We start from the raw sequence: 26,146 nt of genomic DNA, 5'->3' as shown, positions 1-26,146 counted from the left end.
GGACAGAGATCCCTGGGGAGCAGGGCATTCCTGGTGATGCAAGGGTCACTGTCTTTTCTGACACTCTTCAGACGTGCCACCCCAGGGCCTCAGCGCCTAAGGGCTATGGAGGCCCCCAGGTCCAATGGCTTTCTGCTCTACAAACCTCTCTTTATCACCTCCCTCTGCCACACCCAAGTAAGCAAATAGTGTTTGACCACTCACCCCCCCCACCCCCCCCACAACCCCCACCAAAGAATGAGGACTCCTGAGAGTCCTCTGTGGAATGAACATAAACTTGGGGAGGGCGCACAGGAGAGTGTGGGTACAGGTTCTCAGAAGTCCCAGCAAGAGGAAGGGTGTGTGCTGATGGAGGAGTGTGGGGTACATTCCAGGTGGGGGACACCAGCCGGCGCGGCACTGCGTGGCCTGAGTGCACGGGGAGGAGGAGGTGGGTAAGAACTGGCCTTGTAGGGAGAGAGGATTAAAGGGGTGGGAGGTATGGGTGGGGGTGGGGGTGGGGTGGGGGGGATGTAGGTGGAATGGAGCCCGAGGCCTTGAGATTCTAGGCTGAGGAGTGAGTCTGATGACATCTACGCAAAACAATTTTATTTGCTTTTAGAAGAGCACTTGAATAGTTCAGATTCCTGCCCAAGGTTGCTGGCCTCCATGCTTAACTATCTGATCAAATGGAAACTTCCATGCAGCAGGGAGGCCGCAGTAACGGGTGGTGTGGGAGCAGGAGGGGACAGGGCGGGGGAGGGCGGGAGGGGGGAAGAGGGGGGGGGGGAAGAAGGTTGACCAGTAAGCCTCAGGAACCTTGGCTTTTAAATGCTGCCTTCTGTAGTGAAAACACAACTACTGCCCACTGGATGGATGCCCGCTACAGCCAGCTGCCCAGCGGCCCCCTCTTCTCTCCCTGGCAACCATCCCACTTCTTACCAAGGCCTGTGGCTCATGGTCGCCCTTCCCTAGACCCACCTTTCAGGGTGATCTTTCTGGAACAATGAATTTGTCACTCTCTGCTCAGAGAGCCTTCGAGCCTCCCATTGCTAAGGGTGAGGCCCGGATGCTCTATGTGACATTTTAGTTCTACCAGCCCTGGCCACAACTGAGACTCAGTTTAGGGGTGCTGGTCAAAAGGGAGCCCCCACTCTGCCCTTGGCTAAGCTCTTAGTCTCCCCAATTTTCCCCAGTGTAGGGACATGTTTGGGCCCAGATCAAGGTAACTTCCACACTCCTACTTCTTGGGAGTGGCTTCTTCCTCTTGCTGCCTAACTCTATAGGGGAGCCTTGCGTCTTCCAGGCAGTAGGTTTTAATTTCAAATTTGTCATGTTTTCCAGCGTATAAGATGACTCCCAACTTTAACTTTTCCAGTTAAAATACAGAGTTTGCAACCTGAGTCTGCTGCACAGGGTGTGTGTTGGAAGAAGGGTAGTCTTATATGGCGAGCATATTCCAAATTCTATTTATTACCATTATTGTGTATACGTATGGGGTGTGTGTGTGTGTGTGTGTGTGTGTGTGTGTGTGTATAAGAGAAAGAGAGAGATAGAGAGAGATAGAGAGACAGAGAGACAGAGAGAGAGAGAGAGAGAGAGAGAGAGAGAGAGAGAGAGAGAGAGAGACAGAGCGTGCAGATATGGAGGTCAGGGACAGGTTCTAGGGACACAACTCAGGTCACCTGGCTTGTATAAGCACATACTTCTGCCCACTGAAGCTTCTGGCCCTAAGTTGCAAGTTAATTTTGACCAACGAGTTGTGGCTTTCATGTCCTTGGGGCTATAATACATGCCCTACAGAGGTGGGTGGGGTGACAGGGTAGGAGGCCAAAGCCTTGGGTGTCCACAGGTCCTGAGCTTAGACTCTGCTTCCCCTACCTGCCTTTTACTAACCTTATGGGGTTTTAGCTTCTTGATGCCTTGGTTTTCCCCCAGAAACTTCAAGGGGTTTTGTGACAATTTTTGAGGCACTCATTGTAAGATGCTAACCTGGGCATATGCAACTAGCAAGGGAGACTTTTCATAAGGGATATTATGTTAAAAACTAGTGCAGGGTCTGAGCAGATGCCTTTTGCTATAGTAAATAGTTATAGTAAATAACTAGTAAAGCCTGTAGGAGCCTGGCAGTCAGGGGCTGGAATTGCCCAGCATTTTCCGAGAGGTGGGTACCTCTGCATACCCCATGGGACATCATTTTGCCTCATTGTCACCAGCCTGGCCAAAGCTCAGGTTGGAAGTCAAGCACCCACACAAACCAGCCTCCCTCTCGCTCAGAGGGGCCAGAATGAGCCCCACACATTGCTGGCAACCAGAGGCCAGGGTTGCAGTGCTGACCCAGCCGGCAGTGACCTCAATTCCTTGAGTTACGTACATTCTCGTGGCAAGAGGGATCTGCTGACCCACTAGTGGTCAAGCCATCAGACAGAACCAGAACCAGAAACCTTCGGTTTCCCTAATCTATAAGCTCCCTGGACCAGGCAGCTTCTATAAAGAGAGGAGCCCAGTGGGGGCAACAGAGCATTTCCAGAATGCGGTAATGCTAGTAGTAAGTCTTGGGCCTGCCTGGACCCCTGCCAAGTCAGTACTGTGGTAAGGAAGCGCAGGAGGGAGGGCTGTTAGGCTCCCACCGACAGCAAGGGGCAACCAGCAGGCCAGGCTCAAGTCTCCTCAGCCCTCTTCCTTCCTTCTGGGACGGCAGCATACTTGAGGCAGGAAGAGGAAATCCCTGAGCAGGGGAGGGGAAGGTATGGAGAACACAGTGTGCTCTGACACCCACAGCCCTGCCCTAGGTAAACAGCGGGCAAAGTCCACTGACACGGCTTGTTTGAGCAACCTAGCCTGCTACACAACCTCCGAAGGCCCAAGCTCTGACGTCAAAAGTCACTTGTGTGTGGCCACGTCTCGGTGCCACAAGTACCGCCCTCACTGGGCTGAGCCGGACTGCCTTCCTCAAATGTTACAGGGAACACAGAGGCACCAAGAGAATGGGTCTGACGGATGACGGAGTCTACAGGCCTTGGGTTAAGTATCCTTTCGTCAGGTCATCTTGTTCAGTCTTCAGAAAACACCAGGTCCACCGTCTGTCCTCCCTCCATCCCACCCCTCACCGCTCTACGCTGCACCACTGTTCCTCAGAGCACCTCGCGCCGCCCCCTTGTGGTTTAGCAATGATTTGCATAGCATTTCTATTGTAGTATATGTTCAAGACATGGAGACAGTTTAAAGTAGACAGGAGGACTGTACTTGGTGACATTCAACTGTGATCCCAGCATTCGGGAGGACAGCCTGGGCTACACAGTAAGACCCTGTCTCAGAAAACAACAAAGTCAAAAGAATAAAAAAACAAAAGCAAGGGGCTAGAGAGATGGTTCAGCAGTTAAGAGCACTGGCTCTAGCAGAGGATCCAGGCTCAGTTCTCAGCATCACATGGTGGCTCACAACCGTCTCTAACTCTAGTTCCAAGCCTCTGACGGCGCTATGTATGCACACAGTGCACAGACATACATGCAGCCAAACATTCACATACATAAGAGAGAAACAAATACATCTTTAAAGAAGAAAATGAACACAAGAGGGTTATAGGTAGCTTTTATGCAAATGATATGCAGATTGCATGCAAATCTGCAATTATACAGAAGGGACCAAAATGTTAGGACCTCTGTGGTGAGGGTCCCAAAAACAAACTCCTGAGGACACTGGGTGAAACAACTGCCGTCTAGTTGGTCTGTTTGTGCCCACAGCCAGCAGGCATGGATGCACAGTTGTGAGAGAGCAGCTTTAGGGGGCACAGAGTCAAAGCCCAAACTCTGCTGGCTGAACAATTACAGGGCTATGGCTCGGCCGACCCTGGCCTCTGTGCCCCTGTTTGCTTGCTCACTTTGCTACAGCCATGCCAGCCTTTCTGTTCTTCGCTGACACCAAGCCATTCTTGCCACAGGCTCTCTGCTCCTGTCCACAACCCTGAAGCCACTTGCCCTTGCACCTGCACCTTGCTGCTGTCACAGGTGCACTGCTGTCCCCTACTCAGAACACACTGGTCTGTAGAGTGGGCTCCATCCTAGAGGACAGCACAGCCCGCAGAGGCTAGCAGGCACCTGCCTGGCACACTGTCCGTGTGTCTCAGGGTCTCACGTTCCCCCTGCTCATCAGAGAGTAATAATCCCTGGCATACACAGTCACTCAAATAACACGAGAAGAAGATGCTTCCCGTGGTCACCCTACCTGGTTCGTTGTCACGGAAACCAGACAAAGCTTTTCGGACTGTGGGAGCAAACCCTTCTGATGACCCCCACATGGTCAGCTGTCATGGGAAGGAGACGAAGCTTTTCCTGAGATGGAAGTGAAGTTTGGGTCTGATCTACTCTCACTCATTTGATTCAGAGAGGTTCAGCAGCTTGCCCAGGGTCACACAGTACAGCAGTATCCTGATTCCAGGTCTCCTAATATTTTATCCGGTGCTCAATCCACAGTCCCATGAAGCTCCACAAGTTAAAAACAAAGTCAGAGTGACAGGGAGGCAGATGCTCCCAACACCAGTAGCATCTGGGAAGCTAATCCAGATGTGAGCTAAGAGTCTCAGGGCTCAGGAGCCACCTCACTTTACCATTGTGGGAAAGTACCTCTCATAGCCTCAGCCTCAGTTTCCTCCTATTAAATGGGGGCTGTTTGGGGACAAGGATAGTAGCATCTATCTGCAGATATGATGCCTGCTTTTAGCTTCCCATTGTTTTGTGGCTGAGAAGAATGCAAAGGAAACCAAGACATTCCATGAGGAGGAGAAAAAGAAAATTCCAAGGCTGGGCAGGAGAAGGGGTGCCAGGGCCCAGCCCCATGACAATTCAGCAAATTGTAAACACAGCAACAAAGAGGCTTTGGAGCCTGAGGCCAGGGCCCAAGGCAGAAGGGTTACTAGCCTGTGGATGACAACTAATTCTGGAATCAAGGGATGGGTGACTGCGGTGTCAGCTGCCGGGAAAATCCATGCTGACACCTCCTGAGCGTGGGCCTGAGAAACGAGAGGGGCTCCCGGGAGGGTCACCTCGCCCTCCGTGAGGCTACCAAGGGAACACAAAAGGCTCTGACAAAGTGAGGCTCAATTTTACTCCAAATTCACAGCCCTTTTCTGATGTCACATACTTGGAAGTAGATGCAAGCCAGTTGCGAACTTCCATCCCTTTCCAAAAAAATAAAACTAAAAAATAAAATTAAATAAATAAAGCCTCCCTCTCCTCATCTGGACCCCAGAAAGCCAGCTGCCCCAGGGAAGGAACAACTTACACTTCTGTCGTGATGAACCCAGTGAGCTCTGACAGGAAGAGGAAGAGGATGAAGAGGCAGCAGCAGATGGAGACTGTGGGAAAAACAGAGTCAGAGTTAAGGGTGCAGGATGCTCCACACGGGAGGCCAGCTCTTCCTGCCCCTCCTGCTACCCAGGAGGAGGAAAGCCGCTTAGAGGCCCCAGCATACACGCAAGGTGAGGGCATCTTCCTAGAAATCATCAGAGCCCTTTCTTACTCACGGCCTCAGTGTGATCCTCACGTCTTACTCACGGCCTCAGTGTGATCCCCACGTCTTACTCACGGTCTCAGCATGATCCCGTTTCTTACTCATGGCCTCGGTATGATCCCCATTTCTTACTTAACTCAGTGTGATTTCCCTAGAACGTCGCCACTGGCCTGACTCTGTGGTCAGGCTGGACTCCTCACACCGGCAACGGTCCCTGCTCAGCTCACCATGTCTTTGGTTGAGAAGTCACCCCGGGAAGAGGACTGTGTGCTGGCTGACAATGTGCTCTGTCTTCCTTTAGTGCTGTGCATGCTACAATCCTGTGTCCACACTGAACATCTGGGAGATACCATGTGACCATTCAGATACCCAGTTTCCGTGAAACACATGGGCTTTCTCACACAGGGTCTGAGACCAGAGTTCTCTCCTGAATCAGTGAAGCAGACTGAGGCAGAGCCTGGCACGGGTCTGTCCTTCCGTCTGTAGCCAGAGCCCATCTTGGGAGTTTTTAACTTGACAGCAGGGTAAGAGCAGAGTCACTCAGCAGAAGCCGTATAAACGTTTGGGCTCTCTCCCCATGTTAGTGGTATGCATAGCCCCGTCCTGCTGCTGGCCAGCGGCAGTGGGCCATGGCTCCCGTCAACCTGCAGTCACCAGAGAAGCCACCTGGCTGAGCTGAGGTGTGTCTCAGTCTGGAACTGAATTCCATTGCTACTTACACTATTTTTGAACTAACAATAGGTTTGCTGGGACACAAGCTTGTGGGTGACAGTAGAGAGCATATGCATTCATGTTTATTTGTCGGTCTGCCATCTACTTAATTGTCTGTCTTCACAGAAGGAGGGGCAGCATTTATTGAGCACCTACTACATGCCCGTGGTGGCACATTAGCAAATTACCCAACCAGGACACCATGGTGCAATCCTAAAGGGGGCTCTCATGCTGAGTGACAAGGGACTGGGACCTCCTATTCTCTATGGTCAAGGGACCTAGAAAGACTCCTGAGAACCTGGGCTGCAAGGGAAAGATGGGACATCCTCACACGGCCTGATGAGTCTAGCACACAGAGATGGGGGCTAGAATACTTATAACCTCTGCCCCACTTTGACAAAGCCGTATAGACATGATATTTAAAGGTGCTACTTTAAGGGAAATAGAGAATATATGCGTATTATAAACAAGAAAAAGTTCCAACTGGGCATATAAACACATGCAAATATTAAACAACATCATGAATGAATAATTATACAACATAGTATATATACATATAAACATATACACAAACAAGTATATATGCGTATATATGTATATATACACATATATGTATATATACATATATACACGTATGTGTGTATGTATGTATGTACGTGTACACACACACACATGTATATATTGGCCAGGCCTAGTGGCCCACATCTTTAAGCCCAGCATTCAGGAGCAGAAGTGGGAAGGACTGCCCAAATTTCAAGGCTAGCCTAGACTACACAGTAAGCTCCCAAATTTCAAGGCTAGTCTAGCCTAAACAGCAAGTTCCAGGTTAGCCAGGACTCTCTTCCAAAAACAGAACCAAGCAAAAAGTATATATCCGCATACACACGTGCAGATCTACATACTTTAAGGCCCCTTTTGCTCTAAATCAATAGCAGTAAGACAGACACCCCCTTCAAGCACACTTCACACACTCAGTGACCTGTGTAAACAGATCCAGGCTCAGACAGTGGCCTGCTTTGTCCTGTTCGTGGCATGGAGATGAAGCTCAGTATCCTTTCCAGCCCTTGAGTGGTCGGCTCCCCACCCCGGTGCTGGTTCCTTCCTGGTCTCCCTCTGCCTGCAGTGGTGGTTGCTACCTCTTGGGGAAGAATCCGCCAGCAGGCGAAGCATCCTGCAACTGGGCCCTTGTGCCTTTCTGCCCAGGGCCATCCAGGACCCACACTTCAGCATCATTTGGTCCACACCGGCTGTGGTGAGCGTGTGATGCAGGAAGTTTTCTGAAGGCCACTGCTAACTGTGGGGTGAATGTCTGTCTCCTAGCTGCCCTCCCTGCTCCCTGCCTGCAGGCACACCCCAGAGTCCTAACAACCCACACTGTGGTGGGAGGGAGGAGGGATTGGGGAGGCCTTTCCCTGAGACCTGTGTGCCTATGCAAGCCTTGGCCCAAAGCCCGCTTAACCCAGCAGGTAGACAGGGTGACTCGGCTGAGTCCAAGAGCCTTGCTCCACACTTACTGTACTGTGTAAGTGCACCTGACCCCTGTCTCAGACTGGGGAGCCAGAGGTGAGGCCTTAGCACCGCTGTGGCCTCAGGGCCTGAGACAGTACCAGCTCAGGAAAGGCACAGGATTAATGTTTATCCAGATAGGGAGAAACCATGAAGGCAGGGCAGCAAGCATTCCAACCGAGGCCTTCAGACCTCAAAGGCTGGGTGAAGGCTTTCAATCCATGTTTGGGCAAGTTTTGGAGGCTCTCCGACTCCAGACTTTCAGAAACTGACTCAGGCCCTGGGCAGTCGTAATGTAACCCCAGGAGATGCTTGCTAGTAGGAAGCTGGGTGCTGCCAAGTTGAAGGGGGCCACAGCCTGAGACCTAACACCCTGAGGGAAAGTCAAGGAGTCCATCCAAGGTCGCAGAGCCGTGTAAGGGAGGAGGCGAAACCCAAAGGCTGACGTTCAAGGCCCAGAATTCCGCTGTCTCCTTCAGCTATTAATAGCAGCCATCCCACAGCATAACGCAATGGCGCATGCCTGAGTTGGCCTGCTGGGCTCGGCTGTATGAGTCTCAAGGACGAAGACCAAAGCCCATTCATCAGCTCTGTCCCAGCACTTGGCACAGGGCCTGGCCCTAGGTCCAGCTTAATAAATATTTGTGCACTAAATGGTAGCTAAGGGCTAGCTTCCCATGTCTCAGACCTTCTTCTCATGTAAGGAGATGCTCATGTAAGGAGATGTAAGCACCATGCTCCTGAGGGCTTCCAGGCAGAACTTTCTAAACAGTTAAAAATGGGGGCCCCCTTAGCTGGGGGGTGGTGGTGCACACCTTTAATCCTAGTACTCGGGAGGCAGAGGCAGGCGGATTACTGGGAGTTCGAGGCCAGCCTGGTCTACAAAATGAGTCCAGGACAGGAGACAGGAGAAACCCTGTCTCGAAAAATGAAAAAACAAAAAACAAAAAACAAAAACAAACCCCAAAACAGGGTTCCCTTTGACTCACTGCTCCTTCGCCCTGGAGAACCACCTCATGGTAATAGCCACAAAAGATGGCAAGACACGGCAATGACATCTGTGGGACAAGAGGCTAGAATCACGCCGGCCACCCTCAGTGCCACAGGAGATGGCTGGATAGAAAGCAGAGCTGTTGGTGGAGGTGGGAAACGGGGCAGGGGGAACGCAGCATCGCAGGCCCCTGCATGCAGGGCATCAGTGCAGGTCCATCCCGGGCTGTTAAGAGGACGCATACCTGATTGTTCAACAGGTTGGCTAAGGGTAGACTGGAGAAATCTGCAGGGAGGCCAAGCTGCCGTGTGGCAGCACGGAAGAGACAGGAACCTCCTTTCTTGTAGTCTAAGGAAGTCTTTTTCCTGGGGTGGGAGTGTCGGGGGGGCTGAGCTTCTTGGGTCACATACTCATGTCTTAGTTGTGGATTAGCAGGAACCAACCACTCAAACTCTGAGGGAGGGCTCACATGCCCTGCTCCAAAACAGCTCGGTCTTTCTTAATCCCCACATGGGGAAACTGAGGCTCTAAGAGGACTTGCCCAAGGACACACAGGTGCCAAGCATGAGGATGAAGCCAGCTTTTCCTCACAATTGGAAAAGGTACCTGCTGTGTTAAGAAACCCAGCTGGAGGCAGGTGTGTGCACCTGTAATCCCAGCACTCGGGGGGGGGGGGGGGGGGGGAGGCAGAGGTAGGCACATCTCTGTGAGTTCGAGGCCAGCCTGGTCTGCAAAGCAAGTCCAGGACAGCCAAGGCTACGTAGAGAAACCCTGTCTCAGACGCAAAAAAACAAAAACAAAAAAACAAACAAACAAAAAAAGAAACGCAGAGGGAGAGCTAGAAGAGTTGTGGAAATCCTCAAAGGCCACCAATCTATCTGAGAGTGGACTCTGTACATGCAGCAAGGCTGGGGCCGTTGCGAGGGTCTCCGTCCCATACCAAGCATCCAGGGGCATCTGAGACCTAACCTTGACTCTCCCCTTCTGTAAACAGTGACATTTTGGATGAGTCACTCCCCCTTGCTGAGCCTCTGAGGTGTGAGGCCCAAGCGTTCCCACCCGCTTGCTGGTGACTTTGGTTTGTTCTGAGAACTACTTCTTGGGAACGTTCTCTGTAGCGGACCAGCAATGGATGCAAAGTCAGGACAGCTCCCACACAGCTTCTCCGGGATGCCCCTGCTCACGTCTGACATAACCATGGCACTTTGTCACGCTTTGTCCAAGAGGAATTCGCGCTGTTGCCACGCTCCTAACGCTCCTAACTCTGCCACAGCCTTTAAGCGGGTTCCACCAGCTTTCCCGGGAAGGCTGTCTCTGTTGCAGGAACAGATCCCGGATCCTACCCTGCATTTCCCCCTCCTGAGTACCTCTGTAACCCATCCTTCCCTCTTCCCTCGCCTTTTCAAGGTCTTGCCCGTCTGGCAGTGTGGGGCGCAGGTGTCCAGCAGAACCCCCCCCCCCCCAGTCTGGGACTGTACTGTTCTGTCCCATCTGCCAGGGATTACAGCTTAATGGGGAAGCCCCCTCAGTGGCAAGGCGTCCCGGCATGACACATCAGGCCCTCACAGATCCACAGCACCAATCATGTGACGCCAACCTCCCTCCAGGGCTCAGTTGCCATCTCCCGGCCTCCCTGCAGGAAAGCCACTAGTTAACATTGCCCTTCTCTTGTCTTTGGCAGTGAGCTGCTACACCCCACCCCACACTTGAGGAGGAGAGGGGAGGAGTCTTCAGGGTCCCCAGGATCAGGGACTCTGTCTCCTCGTCCCAATTCATTTTACAACAGGCTCAAAGGCCTTTCCTCTCATTCTTTGGGTCCCAAACCAACAGAGTCATTCTTCATCTTCTTATTGCTCCAGTTCTGGTCCTTGGGTCCTCTTGTCCCTGCTGACACAGCTGCTGGGCTCGGATTACACATTCCCTGCCTGGGGTTGCAAATGGACACTTTTCTGAGATGCTCTGGTTCCTCTCACTGAACCAAGTCACAGTGAGTTTGTGGATTCTTTGAGTGGCTCAAATTATTAACAATTCAAATCATTTCAAAGGCACGAAGGTAAAAGCAAGCCTCCCTCCAAGCCCTGATTTGCTTGCTTGGACTTTTAAAAAAAAATTTTTTTTAAAAATGTAATTTACCACTATAACGATATGGAAGCAGAGCTGATGATTGTGTGTCTGTCTCCTTCCACCGTGGGTTCTGGGGCTCTAACTCAGCCCATGAGGTTTGCACAGCAAACACTTTCACCTGCTGAGCCATCTCACGGAGCCTGGATTGAGATTTTAGGACAGCTGGCATTTTGAGAATGGGGCCCAAGTCTAAATAGGCGATGCATATTTCAAGTGCACTTACCCATCCAGCCTGTCGGGGGGTAATATCACATCTTTAGCACCATCCATCACACAGGGCCGAGGAGGCCTTTTCACTCACAGTGCATGTCAGGGCTCTAAGAGACATAGCTTTGGATTTTAAGAGCAGGGATCCTGAACCTGTACTGATTTTTTTTTTTTTTGCATCCTTCTAGACACAGATAGCAGCTCTACCTTGTGGGGTTAGATAGCAAAGACAGGGATGCTCTCTCCCTCCTGTCTTTCCTTCTTTCCGCCTTGGTCCAGAGTTGCACTGAGTGGAGGCCTGGCTCTCTGGGTAGCAGGGAGGGGGCTGGGGTAATGGTGGGAAAGGGCAGTAACTCACTGATGGCACCGGTGTATGTCGGCTGCGTGAGGTCCTTGGGCACCTTCCTGTAGATGTCAAACCTGTGGAGAAGAAACAGAGGAATTGGACATGTGTAGAGCACAGGCCTAGAGGCAGAGGCTGGGGGTGCTGGCCGCATGCCACCTGGGTCAGCAACCACGCCTCTCACCAGGGAGTCTCTTCCCGCCTCCTCTGAGAGGCTTTATGAGAGCCATACTGTCTTAGTTGGGGTTTCTATTGCTGTGATGAAACACCATGACCACAGAGTGAGCTGGGGAGGAGAGGGTTTACATGGCTTCCATGTCCACAGAGCTGTTCACCATGGAAGGAAGTCAGGACAGGAACTCAAACACGGCAGGAACCAGGAGGCAGGAGCTGATGCAGAGGCCATGGAGGGGTGCTGCTTACTGGCTTGCTCAGCCTGCTTTCTTAAGGAACCCAGGACCCTCACCCCCCCCACCCCCCAAGGCCAGGGACAGCACCACTCACAATGGCCTGGGCCCTCTTCCATCAATCACTAACTAAGAAAATGCTCTACAGGCTGGCCCACAGCCCAGTGTTACGGAGGCATTTTCTCAGTTGAGTCTCCTTCCTCCCAGATGACCACAGTTCGTGTCAAGTTGACATAAACCTAGCCAGCACGTCAGCACACCTCCGCATCTCTCTGCTGTATCTCGTCATGTCCCCCATGACACGACCCAAGCTCATTACCCGCTATTTTACCCACTCATATGTTTATACTTGTGCATACGTCTTGGTGAGTCTTGCCTCTGTCAGAACGTAACTTATTCTTGAGGACCAAGGGTCTTGTGAGGTCTTGTCCCCTAGCATGGCCTGGCAGGTCGTAGACCCAGTAACTTGCACACCGAACAGAAAGAACATCTCGGTCTAAGGGGGCCAGTGGGAGGCTGTGTCTAGTTATACTACGGCACGGCTTTCTTGCTCGGTGCCACCTCTTCATTGCTTCCTCTACTTCCCCGGCCGGGCCCAGTGTCCCCGCCTTCCCTCCCAGTTCCTGCCCACAGGACAAGGCAGGGTCAGCTGGAGGTAAGACTGGCTCCTGCCTCTGCTCTCCCTAGCTTCTCTTCCCTAAACACACCAGGGCCAGGGAAGCCTCGGGATAGGATGAGGAAACGGACATGGGTTTAATCCTCATCCTGCCTTGCCCTTCGTCCAGTAAGGGCTAAGACTCAGGAATCGACTTTCTCTGGCTTAAACCTGGGTCAATGCTCTTCCTTGCCACATGACTTTACCTCTTAGGACCTCAGTTTCCTCGTCTATGAACGCAGGGCTACTCCTGCTAAACCCTGCCACACTACCGCGGAGTAAGAAACCCCATCTGTGAGGGGATCTGGTGCAGAGGCCCCCCACGGGAGGCTTCCACGTACTTGGCTTTCTGCTTTTCCCTTGACCATGAGCAGCAGCCAGTCAGTCTTCTCGTAGCAGAGCTCTGTCGACAGGGCCCTCGGTCCACACAGCCTCAAGTAGAAGGTGGACCGTGACTGTAGGGAAAGGCTGGTGCAGAGCAGCCCTGTTCGGTGACTGGGAAACAAGCACACCCGCTACACCTTTGTCTGGATCAAGGCTGGTGCCCGACTCTGCTAATTACACACGAGCCACCTGTCTGCTAAGGCCTCGAGGGATAAAAAGCTCCTGTGGGACGCCAGGAGAAAGGCTGCCACTTTCCCTGCCGTCTGCTCTGTGCTTAGCTATTAGGGCTGCGGTGTTACCAAGCGCCCGGGAGGGCTACACACCTTACTTTTCGGAGACACGCCTTTAACCTGGAGAGGTGTATGAGAGGCTCAGACATGACCCCAGCACCATGTATGACCTTGGGCATGGCAAGTAACTTCTCTGGACCTCACTGACTGCAGCTGCAGGAGGGTCAGTGGCTGGATGTTAGAGCCCTTAGAACCATGCCTGGCATGGGGGGGTCCTGTGTTCACCGGTCCCCTTATTAACCCTCACCTGACCAATCAGGTCCCTATTACATACTGAGCCCTCTTAATTAGTCTGGCCTGGGAACATACAGCTTACCATAAGAGAGACAGAGAAAAGTAGGCAGGAACACTCACAGAGAGTTTAGGGGGGCGAGCTACAGACGCAGGCATGTAGAAGGGCCCTCAGGTCCCAGGGGGGTGAAGTCTGCCCTGAGGAGAGGACTGTCGGGGTGGAAAGTGCTGCGCGGGGCATGAGGCCAAGGGCAGGACACAAGCGGGGTTACTGAGATGCTGTGTTTAATTCTGGGGAGCCGTGGAGTGGGAATGAGGAGAGGCAGAGAGAGAGAGGTCTTAGGAGAAGATCCTGAGTGTCAGGCCAGGGATTCCCAGGTGGGGTGCTGCGGGGGCTGCCAGAGGACTGCACACTGGGGTGGGGGGAGGGCGCAGAATGGGGAGGGAATGGCCTGGCTGACTGGAGATGGTTTTCAACTCACGATGGGTCCCAAACAATATTTCAGTCTGCCCACGGTCTGAGAGCAACTCGCACCTATAAGGACGCTTTCAACTCCGGATTGTTGCCCAGACTGCGCCTCCTGCTCGGTGTTGAGCAGTGCACAAGCAGCCCACAGAGCACTCATGGGGGGCTTAGGGTGGCCAGAGGTTCTGAGTGTTCAAGAGAAGACCCTGGATTTGGAACTGTACACGGAACGCCCCATTCTCAAACGTTGTAGGACACAAATGCAAGACCAAGAGGCATTTATAAGCAGGCCAGGCCCGGGAGCCCAGCGTGAGACTCTGTAGCTGCAGAGGTGAAGGGCATGGGCAGCCTATCTTAAAACAGGCCACCTGGGCAGGGTGGAAGCCATGTGGGACTCCGGAGACACCCAGACAAATAAGCTGCAGGCAGAGAGATGGTCCTGGAAACCCCCATCCATTGCTGAGCCTCATTTCCCTGGATAAAAAGCGAGGAGGTGCACAGAAGCTCCGACAGGTCCCTTCCAGCTGGAAGTAGGAATGTAGCAGTGCCCCGTGGGGGCTACGCAGCCTGTCTCTGGCCATTTCGCCATCAGGGTCCCAACAAGAAACAAGGGGGCTGTCCCAAACAGAAGAGACTTATGGGGCATAGTGACTAAACTTAGTGTGGGACCACAATAGATTTTCTTTCTTGGAGAAAAGGGCATTTGAGTAAGTCCTGCCCTTATATAATATTACTATTTTGATGGTGGCAATATGGTTAAGCATGACAGCTTTCCATGGCTGTGACAAAATACCAGAGAAAATCGACTTCAAGGAAGAAAGGTTTGTTTTGGCTCAGGGCTCCAGCGGTCTCAGTCTGTCTGGTTGGTTCTGCTGGATAGGCCCTAGGGTGCAGCAAAACATCTCAGCCGTGGAAGAGGCAGCAGGGGAAGCTGCCTGCCTCATGGTCATGGTGGGGTGGGGGTGGAGGGTGGGAGAGAGAGAGAGAGAGAGAGAGCGAGCAAGTCGCAAGCAAGTAGCAAGCAAGGGACCAGGGACAAGATTCCCTTCCAGGATACTCACTCCTCCAGCTGAGCTCCCGCTCTCGCTCTCCCTCCCCCGACCCCCCATCCCTGCAATCACTTTACAGCCTGAACCCAGCCCCCACCCTCCTCCTTTCCTCCCAGCCCTGCCCTCATGTCCCCCTTTCCCCCTCTCCTTCTCAGAAGAGAGGAGGTTCCCTAAGGGGTGCCAACCCATCCTGGCACTACAAGCCACAGCCTGGCTAAGAGCATCCTCTCCCACTGAAGCCACACAAGACAGCCCAGCTAGGCAAAGAGATCCAAAGGCAGGCAACTGAGTCACAGGCAACCCTTACTCTCTGTTAGGGAAGCCACGTAATAACCAAGCTGCACATCTGCTACCTGTGTGTAGGGGGCCTAGGTCCAGCCCAGGCATGCTCTTCGGCTGGTGGTTCAGTCTCTGTGACCGCCCCCCGCCCCGTGTGTGTGTCCAGGTTAGTTTACTCTGTAGGTGTTCTTGTGGTGTCTTTGACCCCTCTGACTCCCCCAATCCTTCCTCCCCCCCCCCTTTCACAAAACTCCCCGAGCTCGGCCTATTGTTTGGCGCTGGCATTCTCCATCTGTCTCCATCAGCTGTTGGATGAAGCCTCTTAGGAGGCAGCTATGCTAGGCTCCTGTCTGCAGTCATAGCAGAGCGCCATTAATAGCGTCAGGGGTTATCAGCCCCAGCTCTTAAAGCTTTCACTTCATCCCAACAGTCCTTAGACTCACCAATGCGTGAGTCGGGAGCCCTCATATCCAATCTGCTCTAACACTATCCTGGGGACCAACCAAGCCTTTAAGCACAGAGCCTCTGGGGACATTATAGACCCAATGCAGGGCACGACGTAAGATGTTGACCTTTGGAGACACTTGGGTAAAGGGCACACAGGAACTCTGTGCTTTTTTTTTATTTTTATTTTTTATTTTGGTTGCAATTTGGGGATAAGTATAAGGTTATTTCAAAAGGAATAAAGATATTTTTAAAAGTCAAAGGAAGCTGCCACTCAAAATCCCACTTACTCTGTTTTGGGAAGAAGCCTAGTCTGCGCAGGCACCTGAACTAGAGGTGTGGTTTAGCTACACTTGTGCGGCAAGCTACACTTAACGGCTTGCTGGGGCAGCACCAGGGACAGGGAGATGTCGAATTAAGCTGGACCAGAGCACAGCAGGCAAAGCCCTAAAAAGAACGACTGGTGGCAAATGGCCACTTCCCGGCTGGAGCCTTCGACATACATATTTAGCTCTGTCACGGGAACCCCAGCAGGTTCTGGGGTCCCACTCTCCTGGGGAGATCTGAGGCTCAGGTGGAGGGAACTCCAATGTCACTGAGGAAGCAGAATGGTTACCAAACCTGGCACCAAGTCCCCAGGCCAACATCTTCCCACCACCTCGCACTAGTGGGGACCAGGCTTCTGCTCCCTCGCTGACATACCAGACAGCGAGCGGTCCCAAGCCTTCCATCATTTATTTTTCCGAGACTGTTGCCCCGTAGGCGAGAGGAAGTCACAGAAATCCACCATTCACTCAGCAAATATGTATTAAACATATACTGTATCCAGCAGTGTTCTAGAAGGTCGGGAAAAGAAACTGATCAAGGCAGATACGGTCCCTGCCCTCCAAAAGCGGCCAGTCTACCAAAGCTTTGGGCTCCTCAGCAGAGGCCACCTGTGACATGTGACAAGGGTCTGGTCCCCCACACAACAGACCCAAGTTGGAGGGTGGTGATGGGGTAAAGGGAGAACAGAAAAGGAACGTGGTTTAGAGGTAACCACAAAAGCGGTGAGTCAGTAATGACTGTCACTGGGAAATTGGGCCACCAGGAGGCTAGTGAGAAGCCCAGGCATGTGACAGACGAGGAAGTGAGCTGTGCATCCTCTCTGACTCGAATTAGTCAGGCCCTCACAGTGGTGATGCGATCAGTCTCGGCTATTCTGCCTCAGAGAATGTGGAGAAAGGGTGAAAAGTACGGGCGAGAAGCAGGATGCCGGCCACCGCCTATGTCCTGACGTTTACCTGCGTTCTCGTTCGACTCTCCAGACCTGCCTGAGTTAGCGTGTCTCACCTCACATATGGAGATCAGAAACGATCGTGGTTTGGCTAAATTCACAGACAAAGTACCTGGGCAGGGATCTGCGTAAGCCTTTCATGTTCTCACTGATGCTTCCAAATGCAGGACAACTCGCGCCATTTTGGGGGGAAGATTTAGGAGGAAAGGTTCAGGATCTGGCATTGCTCAACCTCACACAGAGAATGAGGAAGAGCGGGTTCATTTTCCGCCCTTCCCTCAGCCTGGGAGTTTCTCAGTCTTTGCCTTTCACCCAGTGAACAGATCATCACAAGTGTGAGGGCCAAGACTGGGTAGGGTGGTGTACCCTTTGATCCCAATACTTGGGAGGCAGAGTCAGGTGGATCACTGAGAATTTGAGGCCAGCTTGATCTACATAGTGAGTTTCAGGACAGCTAGGGCTACGGAGTGAGGCCCTGTCTAAAAAGCAAAACAAAACAAAACAAAACAAAACAAAACAAAACAAAATGGCCCAAGGATGTCATTCTGTTGGCAGAGTGCTTGCCTACCAGGAGCGAAGAAGCCCTTGGTTTGCCACCCCCACTTCCCAACACCATATAAACTGAGTGTGTGGTGCATGCCGCTCAGGTGAAGGATTCAAAGTTCAAGGTCACCCTCATCTACAAAGCAAGTTTGAGGCCAACACAGGTTACATGAGCCTTTTTTCTTTAAAAAAAAAAAAAAAAAAAAAAAAAGAGGCCCAAGGCTGCCCTAAGAGCCCAGAGGAAGTTACACACTTACACACTCAACACTTGGGAGGCTTCAGTGGGAAGATCATAAATTCCAGGGCAAGTTGGGCTACAGAGTGAAACCTCATCCCAACAAAGAGAAGAGTGGGGCCTGGGGAGACAGCTTGGAGGCTAAAGTGCCTGCTGCAGGAGAGCCTGAGTTCAAATGCAGCACATAAAAGCTGGGCATGGCGGGGTACACTTGTAACCCTAACACTTGGGGGACAGAGGCAGGTGGCTCCTGGTGCTGGCTGGCCAGTCTAGCCAAAACAAAGAGTTCTTAGGTTTAATGGGAGATCTTGTCTCACAAAATAAGCTGGGGCTGTGGAGATGGCTCAGCAGTTAACGTGCTCACCACACAACCTAAAGGACCAGAGTTCAGATCCCCAGAACCCACAACAATTCCGGTGGGCACGGTAGCCCGCCTCTTACTCCAGCCTCTGTTTCAAAAGAAAAAGACAGAAAAACGATGGAGGAAGATGCTCGATATCAACCTTGGGCTTCTACATGCACACACGTGTGCACCCTCCTCCACACACGAACATGCCTACATATACATGCACACCACCACATAAACACATAAAAAGGGCTGAGGTCAAGGTGTTTGAGGAAGTACCCAATGCCAACCTCTGGCCTTCAAAGACACCCATAGAGTGAAAACAGACAGACAGACAGACAGACACAGACACACACACACACACACACACACACACACACACACACACACCAAACAAAAAACCCAAACAACAGCAAAATAAACCAAAACCAAAAATAAATCATCTAAGCTTCTAAAACATGATAGGCAGGTGGAATAGACAGTGGTGACATAGGATGTCACATATATGTTCCATCTTGATGGTGTTTGAGGACACACACACACACACACACACACACACACACACACACACACGGAAAAATAAGCTGAGATGGAAGCAAGATGAACCACCTGGCCTGAAGGGAAGCCAGCCCAGGAGCGGATGCTAACAGGACAGGAGCAAGAACTGGAGTGGGCAGACACGACGCTGACCACCTGCTGGGAAGGCTCCAAGCAGACCAGCAGGGCCTCCGTGACCCTCTCCACTGTCAGCTCTGTAAGTGTCCCTGCAGTTACCCTATGTCATCCGCTCAAATCAGGGGGAAACTAGAGGCCCCGAGAAGAGGCGCTCACCCAGTGGGAGTATTTACAACAGCCTGACATGGCGGCGCACCCCTGTAATCCCAGCTACTCAGGAAGCGGAGGCAGGAAGGTCTCTGGGCTCAGCAAGGAGCCAATGAAAACCGCGCAGCTGCGGATCCAAGGGGATTAGTTACTTTTCCTGCTGCTGTGAGAAAAGCAACAGAAGGTTTTATTCTAGCTTTCGGTTCTGGGCACAGTCTGTCGTGTCAGGAAAGTGAAGCGTAAAGCATGAAGTAAAGAAAGATGAACGCTGGCACTCAGCTCGCTTCCTCCCTTTTACTCAGCTGAGGGTCGCAGGGCCTTTGGGATGGTGCTACCCCGCCATGTTCAGGGTTGAGTCGTCACCGCTCAGTTGAACCTTTACTGGAAACATCTTCACAGACACACGCCCAGATGCGTGTTTCCATGGTGATTCTAAGTCCCGCCAATAAAGATTGGTCATCACACCTTGGCAGCTTCTGTGTCCTTGGAAAAGCTGTAGGCCAGGGATTCTCAGTCAGGAACAACAGCGTCTCTGTGTCTCCCAGGAGGTGTGGGACGCAGAGACGGTTTGGTCACCACTGTCAGGGCTGGGGTGTTATTGGCACCTAGCGGGCAGATGCTGAGGATGCTATGGGCCTCTCAGCTGCACAGACAGCTCCAGGATGGAGAAGGTCTGTTCTTTGTGGAATAGAGCATCACGGGAGGAGGCTAATTTCCCCCGCCTGTCCTGTGTCCCCCTCAAGAGGCCTCGGGAGCTCTGCTTCCGCTAGTAAAGTCATAGCCATGGCTCTGGTAGCGCCACAGACACCATGATCCTGGGACTAAGCAGTCCTTCTGGTCTTTTTCACTCTGTGTCTGAAAAAGCAAAGTTTATGTGGAAAACACCGGGCAAAGAAACCCACAGAAAGAAAGTCAAGCCACCTAGGTCTACCTTACGCCCTGTTGTGAAGGCAGAGTAAGTATGCGTGCCACCATTTCACAATGCACTGTGCAAACCCCCTCCCTCGGTGCTGAGAAGGAAACAGTGCCGTGGGAATGTACGTCAACGTCGGTGCTGGGAGTCAGTGAGAAGCAGGATTTACTCACAGAGATTCAGTCTGTGATCAGCCTCCAGCCTATAGGGGGAGGGGCCACAGCCCGACCCAAAATAAACACACATGCCTTCCTTGCTCCCAAGCAAGGGAAGTGCTGCAGGAAGCACACTCTGACTTCATCTGTGACTTCCTTCCACAGAGAATGCTTCAGCTGGGCTATTTTAGCGGCACGCCTGGGCCCCGCTTCTCCCTGTCCCTGCTGCAGAATCTCCAGAGCTCTGTCGCTTCTTCGTTGGGGATGTGGGTGGGTCCAAGGCAGGAGGGAGCCTAGGATGTCACTGTTTCCATGGCTTGATGAAATTACATGCCATTTAGGAGCAAGTCACTGGGTGGTGGGTCACTGGTCTCAAAAATAGCTGTTAAGACACTTAGCCGGACCTTTGGCCTGGACAGCCCTGCCCAGTGGCCTGGCAAAGTCCTTGGTGTGACTCCAGGGAGTGAGGGAGAATATGCACACTCATTCGCTGTTAGTCACGGAGCATCAGTAGGGGCAGGGATGTGTGGACATGGCGCACGCACAGGTAAATGGGCATACGTAGGCCTAGACGGGGCAAGGGGAGAACCACTGTGGCTTCCACCCTACGGGAACCCGGAATGGACATTCTACATGGTATTGCACACTCCTACCACCAACTCCTGTGGGTGGAGCAGGAGCGTGGCTGTCTCCAGCCCTGGCCAACCTCAGGGAGAAATAGCGAAAAGGCCACCCCTGTGATGAGGGCTCACCTGTGCTCCGGGCCTTAGCTCTGACTCATCACTTTCCCAGCCCTGTGTGGCAGGTCACGTGACCCCTCCCATGCTGCCCCTGATTCAGGGCTAGACTTTGAACTCGGTTTGCCACAGGACATCTGCTTTCTACCCAGGCTGCTACACACTGCCTGGAGGAGGGGACGAGCTAAGGGTGGAGGACGGTTTGGTGCGAGGGCCAGCACCGTGACACTGTGGGAGGTCCCTAATACAGATTGTTTTCTCCCTCCAGCCCAGCGTTGGAGCTGCTGTCATGACACCTGGGAGCCACACAAAGCCCTCGAGCCTCTTGCACGGCTTCCGGCTTCAGCAGCCTCCACTTGTGCCCTAGCATCCCTCACGTGACCTCTCGAGTCCCAGAACACCCTTTGCGACCACAGAGTCCCGGCCTTTCTCCTCCTCCCTTCCCACACACACCAAGTGTGGCTGGAAAGGAAATGGTGTCGCTGTGGCAGCCACGGGCCTCCCTACAGGCCTTCCCACCCAGCTACACTGGGCCAGATTAGCTTGGTCCCTCATCTTCCCTGGCCACCCAGTATTTTCCAGGTGAAACCGTGAAGTGGCATCACACAAGGCTGCTCACCATAGGGTCAGCTGCAAACGTCCGGGGCCAGGCCAAAGCCCCAGGCAGAGATGGACAGGGCACAGGCTAGACAGCACCCAGAAAGTGGAGGCTGGCCCAGCTGCCAAGGGGAACGGGGACTCTCAGGAAACTTCAGGATCCTCCTAGTGTATGAAAGGAGAAGGCCAAGGGCAAGGACTGCGCTTGCTATGTGACACTGTGGGAGTTGGGGTGAGCAGTGTGGTGAGGTGATGACAATGACTTTATACTCAAGGGGGAGCTGAAATGTACACAAATTATTACAGTCACAATTCCTAAGAGACGCATGAAATGTCAACTATTCAGGACGCATCTGATAGAAGTGTAAGATGAGTGTGCGTGTGTGCATGCATGCCTGTATGTGTATGTGTGTGTAACCAGAAGCCGTTGCTGGGGGGAATTAAAACTAAGAAAGTGGGGGGTGTACACTGAGGCAATGGGTCAGTGTCAGCAAAGGTCACTTCCTCCCCAACTGACCTCTGGGTCCAACTCACTTCCAACCCAAACCGCCACAGACATGTTTGCAGACAGACAGGGCGGTTCTGAGACTCACAGACACGTAACGCTCCTAGAGCAGGCGAAGCTCCAACTCTGAAAACGAAAAAAACCTTTTCGGTGTCTTGTCTACTAACATTTCCCGCCAATCACAGAGGCGTGCTTATTTTCTTCTAGAAGGTTTATGGCAAGCCCTGCCGCGGACAGACTCACTCACAGCATCTGAACCGCGCTGCCTTGGCAAACTTACTGCAGGTGGCCATGCTGTACCTTCAGGCCCGCGTCCCTTTGGATGTGAACAGTACCCACTTCATGGTACTACACAATACTACTGTGTCATTGGACATCTGGGCTGTTTTCCTCTTTTGATCATTACACATAAATCTCCCTGAGTGTTCGTGTACACAGCCCTGTGTAGTTGCGAGCAAATCGCCGTGATTTGAGATTGGGTAGAACTTTCAGATGAGACACCATAAAGTACACCCCATGAAAGAAAGAGTTGATGAGTCAGGCCTCATCAAAACTGAAACCTTCTCTTTGAAGGAGAGCTGTGCTTAAAGAGGACACAGACGAGCCACAGGGTGGGGTGGGGCGGGGCACCACATGTCAATCACATGTCTGATAAACTGATAAAAGACACAGGCCCAGGCTAAAGAACTCTTCAAATAGGGTAAGTGAAAGCGGTGCGCAAAGGATTTGATCTGATACGTCCTCAAAGACTTACCGATGTCAAAAACCACCCAAAGGGATGCTAGCATTAAAATCACTTGGGAGAAGCCAAATCGGAACCATAGTGAGATGTCACTAGGTCTGTCGTGATAGCTGGAACTGTGGACCAATAGAGCAGCCGCACACACCTGCACTGCCATCCAGCGCATAAAACTGTGTGGCCATTAGGGAAGAATTCAGCAAGGTCTTAAGAGGTTAAACATCCATTGTTTTAGTGTACTTTACAAAGTACTGGGTAATTTATAAAGAGATTTATTGAGGTACAGAATTCCATCCAGTGGCCACATTTGGTCGACTTCTGGTGCGCCTTGAGCTAGATCGTGTCACTGTAGAGACGTGGCAAGGAGAGGTTACCAGGTACAGGCAGAAGCAGCATGTGCGTGAGAGAGACAGCTGGACAGGGTGCCAAATGCCTTTGTGATCACGTGCTCTCTTGGTCACTAATACAGTCCCTTAAGACCGTAACGAATTCCCATGAAACCAGCCGGAGCCTCAAGACCTCATGGAGTCTCAGAAGAACCGACGCAGTCTGCAGGAAGTACTCATTGGCTGCTAAGTGGAGAGCCCTAGTCACCTGCCAGTCTTCCTGACACCTGTGCACTGAGGGCCTGAGCCTAGTGAGCCATGGTACAGTCAAGCATGCATTCACTGTATAACCCAGCCACACCACGCTAGGCACGTGTCGAGGAGAAGTGGGAAACTACACGCACACACGGGGATGTGTACATGAACACTCAGGGAGCTTAACTTACACTGGACCAAGGAGGGAAAACAACCTAGGTGTCCATGGGCATGAAGTACAGGGCATCCATGACATGGGATGCTGTATGGACAGGTACGTGTGCCAATTCTAAGGATGCTGAGTAAAGGTACTTCGATTCAGATGGGAGTGATTTCATCACATTAGGTTCTAGAAAATGCAGATCAAGCTAGAGTCCCAGAAGGATCATGGCGGGTGGGGATGCAAGGAAGCCCTGGGGAGTGATGGACAGGTTCATTGCCTGAGCTGTGATGACATCATGGTGTGCACATATCAATAAATGGGTGACATCTGTGTGTCACATACAGGCCAATACATTTAATAACAGTCATGATTATGACACATCAAATAACATAATATAATCTAGGTCTTCTAAGCAACACCCTCAAACCAAAGCCTTGCTGAACCAACATGCTAGGCCACCAAGCTATAGGGAAGACACTTATTTTGGATCTCATTTTTTTTTTTATAATATCTACTTCCAGGTCACCAGACAACTGACAAGGGCAAAGTTCTGTCTTAGAGAAGGATTTCCAACAGTAGTAAATGCAGACTGATGAGGACCAGAAGACTCACCCTGTGCCAGCTCTCCCATCCAGAGGATGCCCGTGGAGAGTGGGCATCTTAGATGGGCCAGGCCGCTGTGCCATCACTGCATGCCTCAGGCACACCAACACAAGTGCACAGCATTGCCAGAAATATTTCTTGCCGAGAGAACTGACCACGGACCCCCAAGGCTCCTGAGCTCACCAGTTACAGAAGACTCAGAAAACCACATCTGTATTGTGGGCAATTCTACAGAACAAGTGACTCAATCTCCTTCAGAAATCAAGAGAGGGCACAAGGAAAAGGAGGTGGCCGGTGTCCTTCCTGATCCCTTGCCACCTTAATTTTTTGAGACACGGCCTATCACTGAACTGGGAGCTTACACACTTGCCTACCAGTGCTGGCCAGTGAGCCCCAGTGATCCTCTTAGCTTTGCCCCGCGCTGATGTCACAGATACTGTGCTGCTATACCCAACTTTTATAGGATGCTGGAGATCCATTCAGGGTTGCAGGCTTGCATGACAGGCATCTTATCCATTAGGTCATCTCTCTAGCCACCCAGCCAATGACATTTGATATGAAGTATTGTCCGGACAATGAACTTTAGGTTTTAGCATCAGTGGGTCAGGCATTCCTGGAACTGACTACTCTACCCTCAGTCCCACAATCCCACTTTAGATGTAGATGCGGCATCCAGGGCTGATCAGCTTGTTGGGGACCACAAGGGAAACATTTAGCTAATGGCAGAGACAAGGACGGAGGCATCCTTGAGCTACTGGGCCAAACCCTGCAGCTGCCTGCACCTCCAGCCTTCATGGTACATGTTACGTTGGAAAAGCAGAACGCATTCACTTTCATCTGGGTTTTCCATGACTTCAGCCAAGATCGTTCCTTACAGATAAGACGCAGAAGATGCGGAAGTAGGAAAGCTTAATTCCTTACTATGCCTCGTTGGAAGAACTTGGGCGAGTGCCCCCTCCTCTGCAGTCTCCCCATCTGTGGGGGAACACGCTGCAGATCCCTGAAACCAGACACCTTTTTCCTAAGCATATCTATGAGGAATTTAATTTATAAAGCACACACAGGAAGACGTCAGCAACAATGAGCAAGGATAAATATAATGTTATACTCTGATAAAATTGCCAATCTCACCACTCATGTGTTTCAGGACGGTTATTAAGAAAAATAAAGGTTAACGGAAACAAGCCTCGTGATACTGTGACAATGGGGCTGACGACCAGGATGACCACTAAGTGACTAGGCAGGTCAGGTACACAAGGTGAAGGCTCTGGGCAAAGGGATATTTACATTTTAGGGTGAGAGATCTCATTACGTTATTCGTGACATGTTTAAAACATACGAACTCCGACTAGAATTTTCCATTCAAATATTTCTGAACTAATAATGACCTTTCCTAAACAAAATTTCCTGTATCTGGAGCATTCACTCAACAGCGTGGCTTACCCCTTCACTTACGCTTGTGTTTAAATGTCACCTTCTGGGAAGTCCACTGGTCTGCGTCACTCCTCTCTGCTCTTTTCCTCTCTCTGCTTGCTTATACACGCAGTTCTTGGGTACTGCCTGACTACCACTGGGCTACACTGTGAGAGCCAGAGCCCCGAGTCCCCAAGAGACAACTGCAAGGTGGGTGGAGGAATGGCAGCCCTCCAAGTGGGGTCCATACACACTCCCTCGGAATCCACCAGGAAAGCATCAGATTCCCAGATGCCTGGTTTGACTGTAGAATGAACCACACAAGGTGGGCTGGGGCAGGGTCTGTGTCTCTAAGTGCCATTCAGGAGAGGCCTGGGCACCTTACAATTTACAGAATGCACCTGTTTCTAATGCCAGTCTCTTTCATGAGACCTTCAGCCTGTACTCACCTGAGTCAGCAGAGGGACATGAAAGGGGCCTGGGACATATGAGTCCCACCTCCTGGGTCAGGTACCCAGTTCAGAGACCTGACTACTGCTATACTGCTGAATCCTGCCTACTGCTCAGGGACCACCATTAACAAATCTTCACTTACCAGGAGATTGGTATAGATGTGGGGACCTCCTATTGGGACTCTAGATGAGAGAAGTATGGGAGAATGGGGAAATAGAAAGATCCAGAGGGTCCTAGAAACTCACAAGAAGAACATCAAGACGGGCAGATCTAGACCCAGAGGGGTCTGCTCAAACTACTACACCAACCAAGGACAATACATGCAGTAAACATCGAACCCCTAGTCAGATCTAGCCAATGGACAAGACATTATCCACAGTCGTGTGGAGAGTGGGGACTGACTCTGACAGAAACTCTGGTGCTCCATATTTGACCATGTCCCCGTGGTAGGGAGGCCTGGCGGCACACAGGAGAAAGAATAAGCAGGCTAC

The 26,146-nt window shown here is 51.8% G+C and overlaps 1 protein-coding gene across 1 annotated transcript in view; it reads right to left on the bottom strand.

Annotated features, from left to right (window-relative positions):
• ERGIC1 (endoplasmic reticulum-golgi intermediate compartment 1) overlaps nucleotides 1-26,146 on the bottom strand; it is a 100,893-nt gene that overhangs the window by 40,528 nt on the left and 34,219 nt on the right. The window contains exons 2-3 of the mRNA XM_084760950.1: nucleotides 11,385-11,446; nucleotides 5,260-5,332 (exon numbers count right to left, since the gene is read on the bottom strand). Coding sequence (XP_084617076.1) covers nucleotides 5,260-5,332; nucleotides 11,385-11,446 — 135 coding nt within the window. The remainder of the gene's footprint in view (nucleotides 1-5,259; nucleotides 5,333-11,384; nucleotides 11,447-26,146) is intronic.

This window comes from Acomys minous (assembly GCF_964271855.1).
Source record: "Acomys minous genome assembly, chromosome: 16".
In the NCBI taxonomy this organism is placed as follows: domain Eukaryota; kingdom Metazoa; phylum Chordata; class Mammalia; order Rodentia; family Muridae; genus Acomys; species Acomys minous.
This window is presented reverse-complemented; position numbering and strand designations above follow the sequence as displayed.